This window comes from Triturus cristatus, chromosome 5_2 (genome assembly GCF_964204655.1).
Source record: "Triturus cristatus chromosome 5_2, aTriCri1.1, whole genome shotgun sequence".
Lineage (NCBI taxonomy): Eukaryota > Metazoa > Chordata > Amphibia > Caudata > Salamandridae > Triturus > Triturus cristatus.
Window position 1 is genome coordinate 909,468,119 of NC_140588.1, and position 17,691 is coordinate 909,485,809.

The 17,691-nt window shown below is 53.1% G+C and overlaps 1 protein-coding gene across 1 annotated transcript in view; it reads right to left on the reverse strand.

Moving 5' to 3' along the window:
• Positions 1-17,691, reverse strand: part of CUL4B (cullin 4B) — a 761,875-nt gene that overhangs the window by 246,806 nt on the left and 497,378 nt on the right. Inside the window, exon 15 of the mRNA XM_085608106.1 lies at positions 758-843. Within this exon, the coding sequence (XP_085464232.1) occupies positions 758-843 (86 nt within the window). The remainder of the gene's footprint in view (positions 1-757; positions 844-17,691) is intronic.

Consider the following 17,691-nt stretch of genomic DNA (forward strand, 5'->3'; position numbering starts at 1 on the left):
GAAACCACGTCATGAGTCAAAGAAGACCTGTAAGGCAGCGACTGAGATTGCTTACGACGTCGCTTACCGTGGGACGGGGACTTGGATCACTTCTGCCGTTCAGTGGATGGAGAGCGACGCCCTTGAGAACTGCCTCTGAAGTGGCTCAGTAGACGAACCAAGTCTTCGACAACCGCTCCATTAGGAGCTTCAATCGTCGCTCCCGCAGCACCTTTGGTTTCAAACTGTTGGCAGGTGTTGCACTCTTCGGGCGTCGTGGTGCTCACCCTTCGTTTCACACAGAAAATCGTCACAGCAGGCTGAAAGGGGGCCAGAGATCCACTTTTCCAGATCCGCGTTACAGCATGGAAAAGAAGAAACTGACATCTGCGGGCCGGAGGGGACTTATGGCTCCACTGACGTCACAACCGGAGTCAACTTTATCACTGAACGGTACAACGCCGTCCCCCGGAGTGCAGAGATACTGCTGAAAAAAAATTCTGAATCCAGTCTGACGCCTAGGGAGAATTCAAAAGTTAAGGAATTTGCGGCTAGATGTCTTTATTAGATTTATGGCTTTGGCAATTGACTCCACATAGATGTCCTTTTTGTGACGGAAGAAACATGCATGTCTTATTCTGAGAACTCTTCCTCTAATGTTCAGAACTGTATTTTTTAAAATAGAGTAAAGTTTAGCACAGCATTTGAATGGTACCTTATTTTGATAATAAAATGTCTACCCATAAGTCAGAGTACAACAATACCGTGGTCATATTACCTGTTTAAACTGCACCATTATGTCTTTAGAGAGTTCCATGTCTTTGAACATCCCTTCAAGCTTGCTGGTGAAAGCAGCTCCACATTCTATTAGGAACAACGACAGTGGGGATTATTTTCAGTTGACATCAAATTCGCAGAATAATGTAAAAATTATATATTTTGGAGATTTACACACAAATAATTGTGATGATCAATAGTGCAAAAGAACAGGTTGCTTACCTTTGGTAGTGCTCTTTCTGATAGATATGTAGGATCCTGCTGCTTTCTTATATGAACCTTTCCATATGGGATCCAGAAGGAAAATGTTACTTACCTTATAAGCAACTGTTCATAGCATGAAGTACTCTAAATCTACATTCTCTTCAGAATTCTGCCGTCTAGTGTTGGGCTCTTAGGTTTGCAAGTTATTTTGCTTCGTAGAAAATCTTTCCAGTCACTACTCCCTTAGTTAGGAATTCACATGGGCACTGACCATGTTAGATTTTTAAAATGCAGACTTAGGAAGTCTATGTTCTATTATACTGAGGGAGTATAGAGGGAAAGCAACTAGGGAACCATCCTCGATGAGAATGAGAATGAGAATGAGAGAGAGAGAGAATGAGAGAGAGAGAGAATGAGAGAGAGAGAGAATGAGAGAGAGAGAGAATGAGAGAGAGAGAGAATGAGAGAGAGAGAGAATGAGAGAGAGAGAGAATGAGAGAGAGAGAGAATGAGAGAGAGAGAGAATGAGAGAGAGAGAGAATGAGAGAGAGAGAGAATGAGAGAGAGAGAGAATGAGAGAGAGAGAATGAGAGAGAGAGAATGAGAGAGAGAGAGAGAGAGAGAGAGAGAGAGAGTGTGTGCGCGCGAGTGAGAGAGCGCGAGTGAGAGCGCGAGTGAGAGCGCGAGTGAGAGCGCGAGTGAGAGCGCGAGTGAGAGCGCGAGTGAGAGAGCGCGAGTGAGAGAGCGCGAGTGAGAGAGCGCGAGTGAGAGAGCGCGAGTGAGAGAGCGCGAGTGAGAGAGCGCGAGTGAGAGAGCGCGAGTGAGAGAGCGCGAGTGAGAGAGCGCGAGTGAGAGAGCGCGAGTGAGAGAGCGCGAGTGAGAGAGCGCGAGAGAGAGAGCGCGAGAGAGAGAGCGCGAGAGAGAGAGCGCGAGAGAGAGAGCGCGAGAGAGAGAGCGCGAGAGAGAGCGCGAGAGAGTGCGCGAGAGAGAGCGCGCGAGAGAGAGCGCGAGAGAGTGCGCGAGAGAGAGCGCGCGAGAGAGCGCGCTGGAGAAAGCGCGCGTCTCTCTCTCTCTCTCTCTCTCTCTCTCTCTCTCGAGAGAGAGAGAGAGAGAGAGAGAGAGAGAGAGAGAGAGAGAGAGCAAGAGAGAGAGAGCAAGAGAGAGAGAGCAAGAGAGAGAGAGCAAGAGAGAGAGAGCAAGAGAGAGAGAGCAAGAGAGAGAGAGCAAGAGAGAGAGCGCAAGAGAGAGAGCGCAAGAGAGAGAGAGCAAGAGAGAGAGAGCAAGAAAGAGAGCGCAAGAGAGAGAGAGCAAGAGAGAGAGAGCAAGAGAGAGAGCGCAAGAGAGAGAGCGCAAGAGAGAGAGAGCAAGAGAGAGAGCGCAAGAGAGAGAGAGCAAGAGAGAGAGAGCAAGAGAGAGAGAGCAAGAGAGAGAGAGCAAGAGAGAGAGAGCAAGAGAGAGAGAGCAAGAGAGAGAGAGCAAGAGAGAGAGAGCAAGAGAGAGAGAGCAAGAGAGAGAGAGCGAGAGAGAGAGCGAGAGAGAGAGCGAGAGAGAGAGCGAGAGGGCGCGAGAGCGAGAGGGAGCGAGAGGGCGCGTGAGTGTGAGAGGGGGCGCGCGTGAGTGTGAGAGGGGGCGCGCGTGAGTGTGAGAGGGGGCGCGCGTGAGTGTGAGAGGGGGCGCGCGTGAGTGTGAGGGGGCGCGCGTGAGTGTGAGGGGGCGCGCGTGAGTGTGAGGGGGCGCGCGTGAGTGTGTGAGGGGGCGCGCGTGAGTGTGTGAGGGGGCGCGCGTGAGTGAGAGGGGGCGCGCGTGAGTGTGAGAGGGGGCGCGCGTGAGTGTGAGAGGGGGCGCGCGTGAGTGTGAGAGGGGGCGCGCGTGAGTGTGAGAGGGGGCGCGCGTGAGTGTGAGAGGGGGCGCGCGTGAGTGTGAGAGGGGGCGCGCGTGAGTGTGAGAGGGGGCGCGCGTGAGTGTGAGAGGGGGCGCGCGTGAGTGTGAGAGGGGGCGCGCGTGAGTGTGAGAGGGGGCGCGCGTGAGTGTGAGAGGGGGCGCGCGTGAGTGTGAGAGGGGGCGCGCGTGAGTGTGAGAGGGGGCGCGCGTGAGTGTGAGAGGGGGCGCGCGAGAGAGTGAGAGGGGGCGTGCGAGAGTGAGAGAGAGGGTGCGTGTGAGAGGGTGCGTGTGAGAGGGTGCGTGTGAGAGGGTGCGTGTGAGAGGGTGCGTGTGAGAGGGTGCGTGTGAGAGGGTGCGTGTGAGAGGGTGCGTGTGAGAGGGTGCGTGTGAGAGGGTGCGTGTGAGAGAGGGTGCGTGTGAGAGAGGGTGCGTGTGAGAGAGGGTGCGTGTGAGAGAGGGTGCGTGTGAGAGAGGGTGCGTGTGAGAGAGGGTGCGTGTGAGAGAGGGTGCGTGTGAGAGAGGGTGCGTGTGAGAGAGGGTGCGTGTGAGAGAGGGTGCGTGTGAGAGAGGGTGCGTGTGAGAGAGGGTGCGTGTGTGCAAGGGTGCGTGTGTGCAAGGGTGCGTGTGTGCAAGGGTGCGTGTGTGCAAGGGTGCGTGTGTGCAAGGGTGCGTGTGTGCGAGGGTGCGTGTGTGCGAGGGTGCGTGTGTGCGAGGGTGCGATGTGCGAGGGTGCGTGTGTGCGAGGGTGCGTGTGAGCGAGGGTGCGTGTGAGCGAGGGTGCGTGTGAGCGAGGGTGCGTGTGAGCGAGGGTGCGTGTGAGCGAGGGTGCGTGAGCTAGGGTGCGTGAGCTAGGGTGCGTGCGAGTGAGAGTGCGAGTGCACGTGAGAGACGGCAGGTGAGAGACTGCAAGTGAGAGAATCATAACTAAAAATTCTTACCCAAAATATGAGCAAGACACCTCATGGTAACAACGCATGGGGGTGTGGTTTCAGCCACACTGTCTCTTTCAGGAAAGAGTTCTAAATGGTCAAAGTGCTATGTGTATTGATTTTGACTAAAGCACACATCTGTTCAAGTTGACAACGGACAGTAGGACAACACAGGAAATAGGAAATCAGCGAGTTTCAAGCCAGGTACGGGAAGATCTATACCTGGCATGGGAAATGGCTGGCTACGTGGAACCTGCTTAGAATCAAGGGAAGTGCTTTCAACCCAATGGTCTGTTGAAAACCCATAGAATAGTTGCCATCATTCTAGCGTGGGGGTAACATCACCATTTTTCTCTCCAAATGCGGTTTCTCTCTGGTCAGAGCCTGATCTGAAAAGTTATTGGAACACTGGGCAACGGCTCTGCAGAAGAGGCATTGCCCTGTCAGAATCTTAGTGTACAGTCAATGTGTGTGTCAAGCCAGATTCTAGGTCTGACCTAAGTCGAGGCAGAGATTAATTTACTTGGAGTCTAACACAACATTGACGGTTTTCCTCAGTGCTATCGATGTCGAAGGTACCAGCATGGATTTTTGACAAGGAGAAAAAGTCAGCACTGAAGCCAATGCAGAACCCAAGACTGGTTCAGGACGCACAGATTCTGCAAAGAATGGATCCACTGGTTGTAGCCCAACTTGAGACACAGCCCCCCACCGGGAGGCAAGTTCCGAAGACTAACCCAAGGGTCCTCGCAGAATAGGGGGGGGGGGAAGGGCGGGCCATGAAGGAATCTGCAGCTAGAATCGTCTCTACCAGATACATAGTTACCGAAGGTAAGTAACTTGTACATCTGATAGAGACTACTAGCCGCAGATTCCTTCACGTAGAATAAATACCCTAGCAATACCCCCTGGGAAGGAGGGTCTGCGGAAGGACCCCAACTAGCCAATGCAGAACAGAGGGCCCCACAGGGGACCAGATCTGTGGACCAGGTCGAACCTCGCCCCTGCCAGGCCAAGGGAACCCCCACAAGCAGGACCCCACCGACCCCAAGGGGATGTAGGAGGGAAAGAAGGCTGAAGAGGCTCGTACACTCACAGCAGAGGAACCAAGGGCACAGACTGAGAGGCCGAAGCACCCCACTCCCCCACAAGGCAACATAGCTTCCGCCCAATGGCGAGACAGGAAAAGCGGAAGAAAAAGAAGAAGCCTAGAGGGCCCAAGGAAACTAGGGAAAAGAGGCAAACCCACTCCAGACGGAGAGCAGCCGGCCAGCCAGAACAGCGCCGGCAGTCAAAGCCAGAAGCAAGAAGAACAGCCCGAGGCCCCAGGAAGGCTGAGTAGGCGACGCCCGGCAAGGGAGACACAGGATCATCCCAGACCTCAGGACAGGAACAGGGAGAGGAGGAGATGCCCGGGCCACCACTACGAGTGGCCGCGCACACGACCTCAGGAAGCAAAAGCAACCTACTGAAACGCCATGGAGAACAGGCACCCGAAGGTGACCAGAACCCTCTAGCAGAGCACAAGCCATACGAGAGCTACCACTACCCCACATAGGGTACGTTAAGTCCCAAGATAAGGGAACCCTCTTTGGAAGAACTTCCGCAGCAGAGGAAAAAACAAAAGAGCCACGGTGCAAAAAAAAAACCCCGCCAAAGGCTTGACAAGCAGCCCAAGCAAAGCAGAAGGCCCAATCTCAGGGCCAAGCCTGTGCAACAACTCCTGCAGAACCACAAACAATCAACACAAGGGCCGTCCAGCAGCCAACAAAGCCAGAGTCCCAAGGAAGGACGTAAACGGCCAGAAAACACACTGCACAGCCAGAACAGCCAGCTTAAGAAGGCCCAGAATCAACCCAACTCAGAAGTCACGGAGGAGGGGACAGAGGAGGAGGGGACGGAGGAGGAGGGGACGGAGGAGGATAAGGCAAAGGAGGAGGACGGAGCCCTGCCAAGAGTCTTTCGATGGTGGTGTGGGCCGGGGCATGGCACAACAGGCTGCCAACCAAAGGCAAGGTCGATGAGTCGCTCCCGAATATTCTCAGGGAATACTCCATCCCGAAGCCAAGCATGGCGACGGAGAGCGACTGAGGAAGCCATGGCCCGGCCCGGCACGGCCCAGCACCTCGGAGAGTGGAGCGGAGAATAAACGCCGCAAGCTCCCAGCCATCCAATGCATGATGCCGTAAGTCCACGAGGCCAGACTCCTGGGACGCTGCAGATCCCAGAGACTCAGCAGAGTCCCACAAACAGGAGGAGGCCCTAGCCAGCACACACAAGATGTTAAGGGCTCGCAGGGCCGTGCTGGTCGAGGCGAACATGTTGCGGGCCTCTCGGGACGGCGGAGTCAACAGTGGCGGCAGGGAGGGAAAAGCGGGCCGCAAAAAGGGGCTGGCGGCTGAGGGGTGAAGGGAAAGACAGACCAGATCACGTGGCGCTGGGAGGTGCCGGTGCATAAGATGCTGAGGCACCGGGTCCCCTGAGGCAGGACGCCTCCAAGCCCCCGTCAAGGAAGAAAGGAGCGAACTTTCAAAGGTAAGTACGATTTCCCTCCCACCCGAGCCCTGGTGGAGGACCTCCAATAGATGGTCCGCCTTAAAGTGACCACCGGGTCACCCGTGTGCAGAATGCCCACAGCAGTGGACACCGCGTGAGCGAAGGCTGCACCTGCCTCCGTAGGGCCCCGCGGTGGATAAAGCAGCTCCTCTGTGGGCAACGGCTGCAAACTAAGGCGGCCATCCCAGAGGCCAAGCGGGCGGGTAAGGGCCTGGAAGTCAGAAGGAGCTGAAGAATGAGGGACCTGCCCCTCGTCCAACGAACACCCATGTCCCAGGAAGGGCGGAAAGCCGCCCGTCGACGCCGGAGAAAAAGACACCACACGGCGACCAGTCTCCTGGGAGGACGACACCAAGATACAGCCTGCCTCCGGAGAAGGAGCGTCCGAAGATGAATCCGCGGTACGACCCCTGCACAGAGCCATAGAGTCCGCTGCTTGAGGTAGGACGTCAGCACCAGCCAGCGTCACCGGACAAGGTACCTCCAAGTCACCCTGCACCGGGGACGGGAGCAGAGACCAGAGTAGAACTGGAGCCGCAATGGCCCTGGTCCGGCGCCGGAGTGACGCCAACCAGACCCCCGCCGAGGCAGCCACCTGCGTGAGGGAATGAGACAGGCCTGGGGAGTGGCACGAAGCCCTCTGCCAGCCGCGTCCCAAAATGAGGCGAAGATCGCTCGGCAACCCATGTGGCGGCGCCAGAGACAATTCAACCTCCGACTCGCCCTCCTATGAGGCAGCCGCCTGTGGGGAGGGACGAGAGGGGCCAGGAGAGGGACGAGGGGTCTTCCCTCCGCCTCGACCCGGAGCGGGATGAGGAGGGTCCACCGACCCCTGTGGCTCCGCACGGTCCAGCTGCTGCCATAGCGGCGTCACCTCGGCCTTAGACAGGATCACCTTGTCAAAGGACCGAGAGGGGCTCGGGGATGCGACCCGAGCCACGACGACCTCCCGCGACACCACAGGGACCCCCGCGGGAGTTTGCGGCGAGGCAGAGATGCCGTGGCCTGAAGGAGGTGCCCCAGAGAAGCCGCACCCCAACAGTACCACATCCTCCAAGCCTGGAACCGAACCAGTTGGTGCCAGGGCCGGAGCCACCGGCGGCGCCGCAGAGGGCCCTGCACAGAGCGAAGGATCCGCCGGCACCCTAGGAGGGGAAGGAGGAGGAGGAGGACACGCCAGTGAGGCCTGCAAAGCCACCGCGTATGTCTACATTTGGACTCTAGATGCCCCAACACCGGGAAACGGTGGATAGGACGACACGCGGGGCCGCATCACCCGCGGAGAGTCTACGCCCCCTGTAGGCTGGAAACCAGCCCCCGGGGACAAACTGCAACACTTACGAACCAGGGGAGCGACGCTCATGTGACATCGGAGAAAGGCGGGGACGACGACCACGGCCGTACCTGAAGCCGTCCATCGAAGCAGACCGAGGGGAGGACGTCGACCTGGAGAAACGTGCCGAGACAAGTTTCATTCGGTGCTCCCGCCGCGACTTCGGCTTCAACTGTTGGCACTGCGTACAATCTGTGGTGCCGTGATCCTCCCCCAAACACCACATACAAATGAGGTGAGGGTCCGTCGCCGACATAAGATGCCCACAAGATGTGCAAGTCTTAAAGCCCGAAGGCATTCTCACACTTTCACCAAAAGAAATAAAAAAAGCGGGCCCTAAAAGGTCCGTAGCAAGGATCGGATCCACGTTGCAAGCGGAAAAGGAAAAAACTGATGTAGGCACATCGGAGCGGGTCTTATAGGATCTCGCTGACGTCACGTACGCGGACGACACCTGGGCGGAGTCGCGTGATGTCGACCCGCCCCCGGCGCGCAGGGATACTGTGGCATAAAAGTTTCCGGATCCAGGCTCATGCCCGGGGATAATTCTACGTGAAGGAATCTGCAGCTAGTAGTCTCTATCAGAGAGGTTCCTTAACTGCATGTCATTCAGTAAGGTGGCCCATGTGAGAAGTTGGCCTCATAAATGCTGTCCACTAGTTATAATGGGCACCTGTGAGAAAGTGGCTCTGTATATACTGTTCCCAAATAGGTACAGGGTGTACAGAGTCCACAGTCCCCAGAGGTTTGGCAGAGGTTAAAGTTAGATATAACCTTACTCTCTAAAGTGGTAGCTTGGTCGGGCAGTAAGGCAGTATCAGAGGACAGTGTAAAGCATTTGTTGTACACACTCAGTCAGCAAATGGTCTCACACACTCAAGAACTGAACTCTAGGCCAATTGTTTATATAAAAAATATATGGTTGTTTTATTTTAGAACCAACAATAGAAATTAAAATATACTTTCTCAGAATGAGATGCTTTGGTTAAATACTTTTGCAATATGCAATTGACTTTTGTAGGTAATAGTTACAGGTTGTTGCAATAGGCAACACAGTTTCAAACACAATAATACATTGAGCTAAATGGGAGTCTTAACTTATTTGCAATAGATTACTTTCAGGATTACTTTTCTAACTCCAGTACTGGATCCTAGATTCAGTCCTGGGATAGTTCTTGGAAACAAGTGAGTAAAGTCGACTTAGTTACTGTTGTGATTTTTAGGCAATATTTTGCTATTTTAAAAGTTGACACTTCATCATAGGGGTCTTCCCGCCCCTCTACGGGACGGGGCGTGCTGCGACCTACGTTTGCGCGGGAGCACTGTTATTGTGAGACAACTATGTGTCATGTAGGGGTGTGAGAGGAAGGGTCGAGAGTGAGTGGGGGAAGTGGATTTTAAAAGATACCTGGCTCGATGGTCTAAAAAATGTAATATACCTCTGAGCTGGTATCAATAAAAGGTGGGGAAGGAGGTGTGTGTGCCTCAATGAGCTATACCTCCCATATCTGCCGACATGTTTCGAAGCTCCCCTAGCTTCTTCTTCAGGACCTTAGGAATCCCTTCCTAAACTCACAATGATGTGTAGGATAGTCTCCAATGTATGGTGTAAGAAAGATCATATAAGCAGGGGAATTAACTGCATGACGTTATAAAGCCTCAATCGGTCTGTAGTCATTTCAACTTGAAGTTGGTAGGATTATGCACCCTGAGCCTCTGGAAGGGTGGAGGGAGTGCCTGATAGGCTATAACTCCTGGGACAATGCCCTGCCTTGTGCAATCTCCTCGACCGGCTCCGCTACACGACACATAGTTGTCTCACAATAACAGTGCTCCCGCGCAAACGTAGGTCGCAGCACGCCCTGTCCCGTAGAGGGGCGTGAAGACCCCTATGATGAAGTGTCAGTTATCCATTTGTGGATATCATCCCCACTCTGGTAGGGAGGAACAATCTTATTCAGGTTTCTATGGTCATGAGACCTTTCCCTATCTCTAGGGATGCTGCTGCCACCATGAGACTCTAGTCCCAACTTGTTTCTAGCTCTGTAGAGCTCTAGGGCCTCCTTATCTAGGGCTACCTGCTTTCTTCTGATTTCAAGCTGAGCTTCCTCATACTTAAGCAGTCTCTCCCTTCTCTCATGAGAGGTTTCCCTCCCCAAGAGAGGAGATTGCGGTCCCTATAGATGAGTTAGAATGGTTAGACTCCACTGAGGGAGATCTTGACCTTCTTGGCTCACCACCAACTCTCCCATGAGGGACAAAATGTTGTAAATGTAAATGTTGTAGACTTGTAAAGCGCACAGCTGCCCCAGCAACGGGGCTTCCCGGCGCTGTAGACCGCTGGGGAACCCGTCCTGGCTATCCCTGTGAGATGGTCCCTTTCTGGGTATCTCCAAGGTGAAACCAGGCATCCCTGGCGTCTGTGGGGGGCCGTTGTAGAGATGAGGCAAGCTTAATGCCCAGAGTTGCCGAGTGTGTTCCTGGTTAGAGTAGGTACCGAGGCGAGAATTATCGAGACCATTTTGACCCTGGTCCACGACCCTGCCGCGTCGGGAATTGAACCCTGGTCCCTGGCCGATTCTCTGCTTACGGGTCTGCCGCCTCTAACCAGTGAGCCACACCTCTCCACAAAGAGGGGTCCATTATGGTCCTCTCCATCACTGTCTAGGGGAGCTGGATCTTCCAGGTCCAGGATCATTGTCATCTGCCTGGCCACAGCCTCAGAGGTCAGGCCATGGGGAATTACACCCCTAGGCCTTTCCTCAGGTGCTGTCCCACCCACTCTGCCTAGCCTTTCAGATCCTAAAGATATGCTAAGGTCATCCAGCCTGAGTACCTCTATGAGATGCTGGGTGGTTGGACTTTTGCCTGTCTTCAGTTTCCTAGTTGTACATAATGCTCTCAGTTCCATGAATGGGAGTTTATCATACTGGGAATCTTGAAGCCCATTGGCTTCTGGCAAGGACCTACTGGTTCCTGGCCTTGAAGACATTACTAGTGTGGTGTGGTGTATTGCACTACCTACTCTAGTGTGGCCTACTAAACTCTCTTGAGTTGTAGAAAGGGTGCGCTATCTCTTAACACACAAATAAGTTCAGTAGAACTTACTGTATTCTAAAGCTTGTATCACATGTACCTAGGGTACCTTTAGTGGTTTTCAGTTAGTTACTCAATTGAGATTATCTGGTAAAACAATAGCAAGCTGGAATCCCACACGCTGCACACCAATGTGAGAAGTTAGCCTGATATATGCTGTCCGCTAGTTATAGTGGGCACCCTGTATCAGTCCAAACAACCCCTTATTGGTTATAGGTTAAAGACACCCTTTATTGAAAGCTATCCTAGTGGTAGCTATGGAGAGCAGCCTTCAAGCTAAGTCTTGAAGGAATGTAAAGCAGCTTGTTTTACCAGTCTATAATCTCTTGAGTCACCAAATGAAAGATATCCAAGCCAGGTATGTATATAAAATATATGTATTTATTACTAAACACACCCTCCTAGTCTCTTTATGAGACTAGAGGTCAAAACACATAAGTTACACTTCAATAATCACAGTAAAATAGCATAAATACACGTCAGGCCCTAGGGGCGAGCCAAACCATATACTAAAATAGTGGTATAAGAACCACAGCTTAACTAGACACAAGGCCTAGAGCCTGTAGAATCGCTGGGACCACAAGGAACCACCCAAGGTAGTGACACAGGGGACCCACGGGGGCCGTGTGCAGTGTGTGAACACAGCCACGAACTCCCGTTAGCTTCTATGGGGAAAGTCGCGGTTAGATTTTTAAAGATTATGGACACTTAGAAATTAGTCAGGACCAAACCCTTTTGGATTTAGGAAGTTCTAGGGCTAGCACCCACGGGAGCACCGGAGTACTCGTGTTACCTCACCCAGGGAAGCCGGGTGCATAGGTGTCTTTTGGTGTCGGGTCGCGTCGTCGATTTCAATGGGAGCTGGCGAAGAAGTGCTGCTGCAGTGAAGATGAGAAGTGTCCGAAGAGATCCAAGCCTGGATCGAAGATGAGAAGAACCTGAAAGCGGAGGGGACAGAGTCTGAGCCACTTGCCAGTGACCATGAAGGCGAGGAGCAGATGCCCACCGATGTCGGGTGATTTCAGGTGAAAGAGGTGAAGCTTGACTCTTCAGCCACGAGGACCAGGAGGTGTCAAGGACAACCAGGAGCTGGATTCGAGCTGTCCCACGAAGGATGTCGAGTGCTGCAGCGTTGGTGCCCGGATTGGACACAACAAGCCTTGGCAACAGCAACCCACGCAGAAACGAGAAAGACGCTTCGGTGCAGACCAGCAAGGTCTGTGGGACTCACCACTTGGTTGGGAGTCAGGGCACATCTGGAGAAACCAAGAAAGCACAAGGAAATGCAAAGTTACCCCCTTTAGGGACCCACAAGTCAACGGACCAGGGATCGCGAAGGGACCTCGAGACGAAACACAAAATGGCGGCCCACGGGTCACTCGGAATGACCAGGCCGACAATCTTCGGTGGATTTAGTGCTCGAGGTGGGGGCTACAAGTCAGCCCAAGCACGACTTCAAGAGACGTCGAGAAGTCAATGCACTTGCAGAAATGCACGGTGACCAGGAGTTCCGGTTCCACGCTACTCACAGGGGCTGCGGGTCTCAGCTTTGCTGGGGACTCTGGTTGGCCTATGAGATGTCTGGAAATCATCTTCCTGGCCTGCAAATACTTCGGTGTCCGGCGGGAGCTACGATGATGCAGACCGGCAAATTGCTTCGTTGGCGCCTGCCAAGCACGGGAGTCACTCCTTGACTCCAAGGGAGATTTCTTCAGTCCTCTGGTGTTGAGCAGAGCGTCGAAGGTCCAGGATTCAGCTTCAGAGTTTCATCCAGGGTAATCTAAAGTCCTAAGGACAGGGGTCCCATACTTATACTAAGGTAGGGGATTGGACATACTCTGGGGACCCACCTATGAGAGGGTTTGGAAAGAGGGGTGGCTAAACCCATTTCCTTTGTCCAGTTTCACGCCAGAGCAGGGGCTGGAAGCCCCATAGCCGGTTTGAGCTGGACTATGCACAGGGAAACCAAATGTGCCCCCAGTGCAGGACTTCAAAGCACTCAGAGTGCTCCCACCCAGCCCCAATACACATAAGCCTGTCTGGGAGGTGGTTACACCTCCCTGTGACAGGAAACCTATTGTCCAGGCCTCCCCTGCCGGAGTTTCGGTCAGCAGCAGGAGGCCAAACCCGTGTCTGTGGCTGCAGCATCCATTTTGTGATGCCAGGGCTCTATTAAGTTTCTACCGGGTATACCAGTGCTGTCATGTCTCTCCCTCTAGAAAGGTGGGATCATACTCCCACACCACTTACTGGTGTGGGGGTATGATTCCAAGGTGTTTGACACCAAACACGACATATTTTCGTGCAGCCTGTCCAAAGTTAGTGTGAGAAGTTGGCCTGATATGTAGTGCTCACTATTCTAGTGATCACTGTGTATCATTCCAAACGACCCTTATTGATGATTGGTTGTAAGTCAACCTTTTAGACCAGCTATCCTAGTAGCGTGGATACGAGCAGTCTTTAGGCTAAACTCTAGAGGGCGTGTTAAGCCAGCTGTTTACCATCACATATACCCCTTGAACACCAAGTGAAAGGACTCCACACAAGTTGTTATAAAAATAAAAGGATATTTATTTATAACAAGACTACCCTGGCTCTTTATGAGTCAGGGAGCTAAGCACACTACAAAACTCTTAGGAAAATACTTCAGTTGCACAATTTACACAAATGCCCGAGGGGCACGAGAAACCATCTACACTAACAGTGAAATGCGAATGGTTAGAGTCTGGAGGTACTGATTCCGGAGTGATCCGATCAGTGGGACTAAACGAAAAAGGAACTGGACACTTGTAGAGCGAACCTGCGATGGAGCACCGAGATGCTCGAGTTACCTAGCCCGGAGGCTGCGGCTGCGTGAAGTTCGGCAAGATGTCGGGAGTCCTCGTGTAGTCTCAGGAGCCTGAAAGAAGAAGTTGCTGGCAGGCGACCAGTGACGATGTTCGGAGCGATCCAAGCCTGGATCGGTGATGAAGGAAACCTGAAAGCAGAGGGGACTCAGTTCTCAACCGCTAGCCAGCGATCGTGTGGGTACCAGGAGGGTACCGGCTGAAGTCACCTCGACCAGGTGAGTGGGTGACGTCGGACTCGGCTGTTCCTCGGACCAGGAGGCGCGGCGGCGACCAGGATGGAGGGCGAGCTGTCCCACGAAGGTGTCTGCTGTCGATGATGCTGGGCCCAGGCAGGGGCAGCGGATCTTGGCAGTGGCAACCCAAGCGGGGGAGTCAAGATGGCGTCGGGAGTGGACCAGGAGGGTCCGTGGTACTCCTCTGTTGAAGGGGAGCAAGAGCCAGTCTGGAGCAACCAGACTAGTGATGAGACAATCGTGGTGCGTCGTGAAGAGGGCCACAAGCCGGTCGGCAAGTGGTCGAACAACGCGGTGAACAACAAGGAGCGGAAGGGCCCCCACGCAGATCTCGGGGATGCTGGGGAGGCAGACTTCGATGCTGGAGCTGCTCAGGGTTAGGGCTTCTCAAACCCTAGGTGCACTCACTCGAGGGTCCCTCGGTGGGCGTGCTAGATAAGCGTCGTGCAGGTTCTGAAGATAGCCGGTCCCGCAGGTCTCGTCACACCTACGACTCTCAGCTGGGCCGATGAGGTAGGTAAAAGGTCAGAGATGGCAGGGTACTCGGGTCTCGTCGAGCTGGGCAGTCTTGATCCGTAGGAGAGACTTACAGCAAACCGCAAGCGCTTAGGTGGTGCCTGCTGGTGCAGGGTGGCTACTCCTTAGCCACAAGGGAGAGTCTTCAGAAATAGTCAAGAGTTCCTTTCGTGGAAAGTAGTTCGTGATTCGGAGTTATCCGATTATCTGATCATCCAATTTGGGAAGGGGACTCGCTCCTACCTTTATTCTAAGAAAAGGGGCTGGCCCGTGACTAGGTTCTACCTATGGGTGGAGCCAGGAGGGGGGTGGTTACACCCCTAACCTTTGTCCGGCTTCGCGCCAGCTCAGGGGCTGGTGTGCCCCCGAAACTGGTTTGAGCCGGGCTATGCACAGTGAGCACCGGGGTGCCACTTGCAATCACCTTCCTTTCAGCCCTGCCTACCTGGGATACACAAACCCTGTCTGGGACGGTGCTAACACCGCCCTCGACAGGAAACCCTTTGTCCAAGCTCCCCTTGCTGGAAGGTCCCCCAGCAGCAGGAGGTCAGACTTGTGTCTGGTGGCAGCATCCATTTTGTGATGCTGAGGCTTGAGTCAACTTTAACCGGGGTTCAAGGTTACTTCCATGTCGTGTCCCTCTAAAAGGGGGGAATGCTAACCCCGTCACCAGGACTGGCGAGGGGTTCGTATTCCCATTCGTATGACACCTTACTCGACATGTATAGGTGAGGTGAGGCCAAAGTTAGCAATTGCATTAAAAGTAGTTGGCCCGCGTCACCATGGAACGGCTATTAGGACTTGGTTCCGCAAGCCGTCGACGGGCTCAGCTCGCGCCAGAGCACCGTCCCACATGATCCCCTGCACTCTGCCTTCAGGATTGATAAGGCCTGCTATAGGAGTGACTGATAGGAATCCATGTGTCCATTTTAGGGTTTAGGTGTAGGAATACTACACCTACAGCAACGGGTGATTACACCACGTGGCCCCAGCTGTCGTGCAGCCAGTTGTGTCAGATTTGGGCGGCCATTCCAGGGGTGGCATAATACATGCTTCAGCCCCTGGTAGGCCCTGGGTACACCGATGCCCTGGATACCTGTGGTATGCTGAGACAGGGACTGACAAGGCGGCCCAGTTCCAATTAGTGGATGCACCTAACGTACAGGTGTGTTAATTTCGAGAGAGAACAGCTAGGCTGTGGGTCTGATTGGCAGGCCCACAGCCGGAGAAAGTCGTAAACCAATCAAAAGCAAAAAATCTGGGTGATCATAGGATTGCAGACCCTACTCTCCTACAGTTAGCATTTACCGTTTGGTTATAATGCACCTAAGAGTATATGGTCCGGCTGCACTACAAACAGCATCAGAGAAGGGTCTCCGCTCATGCAGGGGCATCCTCTGACATAAGAACCAAGCACTCTGCCTTCAGGATTGATAAGGCCTGCCATAGGAGTGACTTATTGGGGGGTGTGGTGTGGAGATATATATATATATATATATAAAACCTACATCACAGTAAGGGGTGCATGCACCACCTTACCCAGGCTGCAGTAGCAGACCTGTGTTGCATTTTGGGTGGCTGTCCAGGGGTGGCATAATTCATGTTTCAGTCCCTGGTAGGTCTCTGGAGTACTTATGCCCTGGGTACATAGTGTACCATATACTAGGGACTAATAAGGGCACCTCAGATCCAATCTGAACTGTACCTAAAGTACATGGAATCATTTTAGAGAGGAAGCAGCTAGGCTGGGGCCCTGATTAGCAGCCTATATGCAGGTCTTTCCAAGGATCAGGTTCCTTCTCATAGCAGGAACTTAAGTCCTTCTACTCGCCGAAGGCCACAGCAGCAGGGATTCTGTCCTGGAGTCTTGCAGAAACTCCCCACCCCTACCCGGTGTTGAATGGCGGAAAAGTATTTTGCCTTGCATCCAGTTCCTCAGTAAATATTTTGAGGATAGGCACCTCAAAACGTCTGCCGTCAAAGGCTAAATGGTGGGCTTTGAATGTTGTTTCCACACCAGCTTTGACCGCGAATAAGGGTTAATGTGAGCCTTTTTATGTGTCAAGGGGTGATGTTAGGCTGCCTTCCTCAGTGGCCTGCGCAGCTCAGAGGTCTTGTTTCTGTGTCAACCGTAGCTGGCAGTGCACCATATGACTTCTAATACTCTGGCTGGATGTTAGGCTCCCTTGGGACAAGTGCTCTGTCTCAGCACTATGGAGTCTGTCTGGGTGTGTCTTCTTGATGGCACTCAGTGATGGGCAGTACTCTTGCCCACCCTTGGAGTGGATTTTTTCTTCAAATCCACTTGCATCGACTTTGAAGGCGTTCCTTCAGTCTCCTTCCCCCTACAGCCACTTGAAGACATCGTTTGTGGAAAGAGCATGGGCTGGTGTGCTGGGACCTCCAAGTGCGCTGCTTCTTCTGCATCTGCTTTGAGGATATTGTTGGCTGAAAAGATTCTGCATTTCATCAGCCAACTGTTCGTGCATTTTAAGATGTGCCCAATGGCTCTCTCTCTGTACCGTAGTGCCGTCTTGCACTGAAACACTGCGCAGTACTCCTACAAAGCCTGGAAAGGAAGTGCATTGGGACCATGACCCTGAATATGTCGACATTCTCTAGGGAGCTGCATTTGAGATTAAGTTTTCACTGACAGCTTGATTCAGCAACCTGGCCATGTACTACGGCATTGTCGAAAATTTCTTCTGAAGATTCCAATTTCTGCATATACTACTGGGTAAGAGGGGTTGTCGACCAGACTTGGGTGGTGAAGTTTGATAACGGCCATACTTGAAGACAGCCTGGAGAACACATTTATCTCAGAAACGTTAAAAACACGCCCAAACCTAACAGTGGAAAAAAACTAAAGGTTAAATTGGAGCCCACGTGCATTAGAACTCTAAGAGAAGAGTTACACAATTTCCTGTGGCATGAAGCTTCCACGAAGAGAATCAACGTGTGATGTTCGAGCCCAACAATAGATGGCAGACGCATACAAAGTATGTGTCACAACACCGTAACAACAAAGAAAGGTATGCAGTTCCTAATAAAGAACGGAGGCAAGGTTGGCTAAGTGTGAGGCAGTGTTCACTCCAAAACCGGAAGAAAGAACGGGAATTTCTCCTTTCGACCCTCACATACCCAGCCAGCTTGGTGTCATGCTTAATCATAGGGTCTGCTCCTCGTCAGGTCGGCGACTGTGATACCGGACGGGGACCCTATGAGGGGCTCTTTAGCGGAGATCTTTCATTCGATGCTGTTTGGTGCAGAAGGTGTGAGGGACCTAAAGTGTGTAGATGTGAGGGTGTGGGTCACTAGACCATGTGAGGATTAAAACA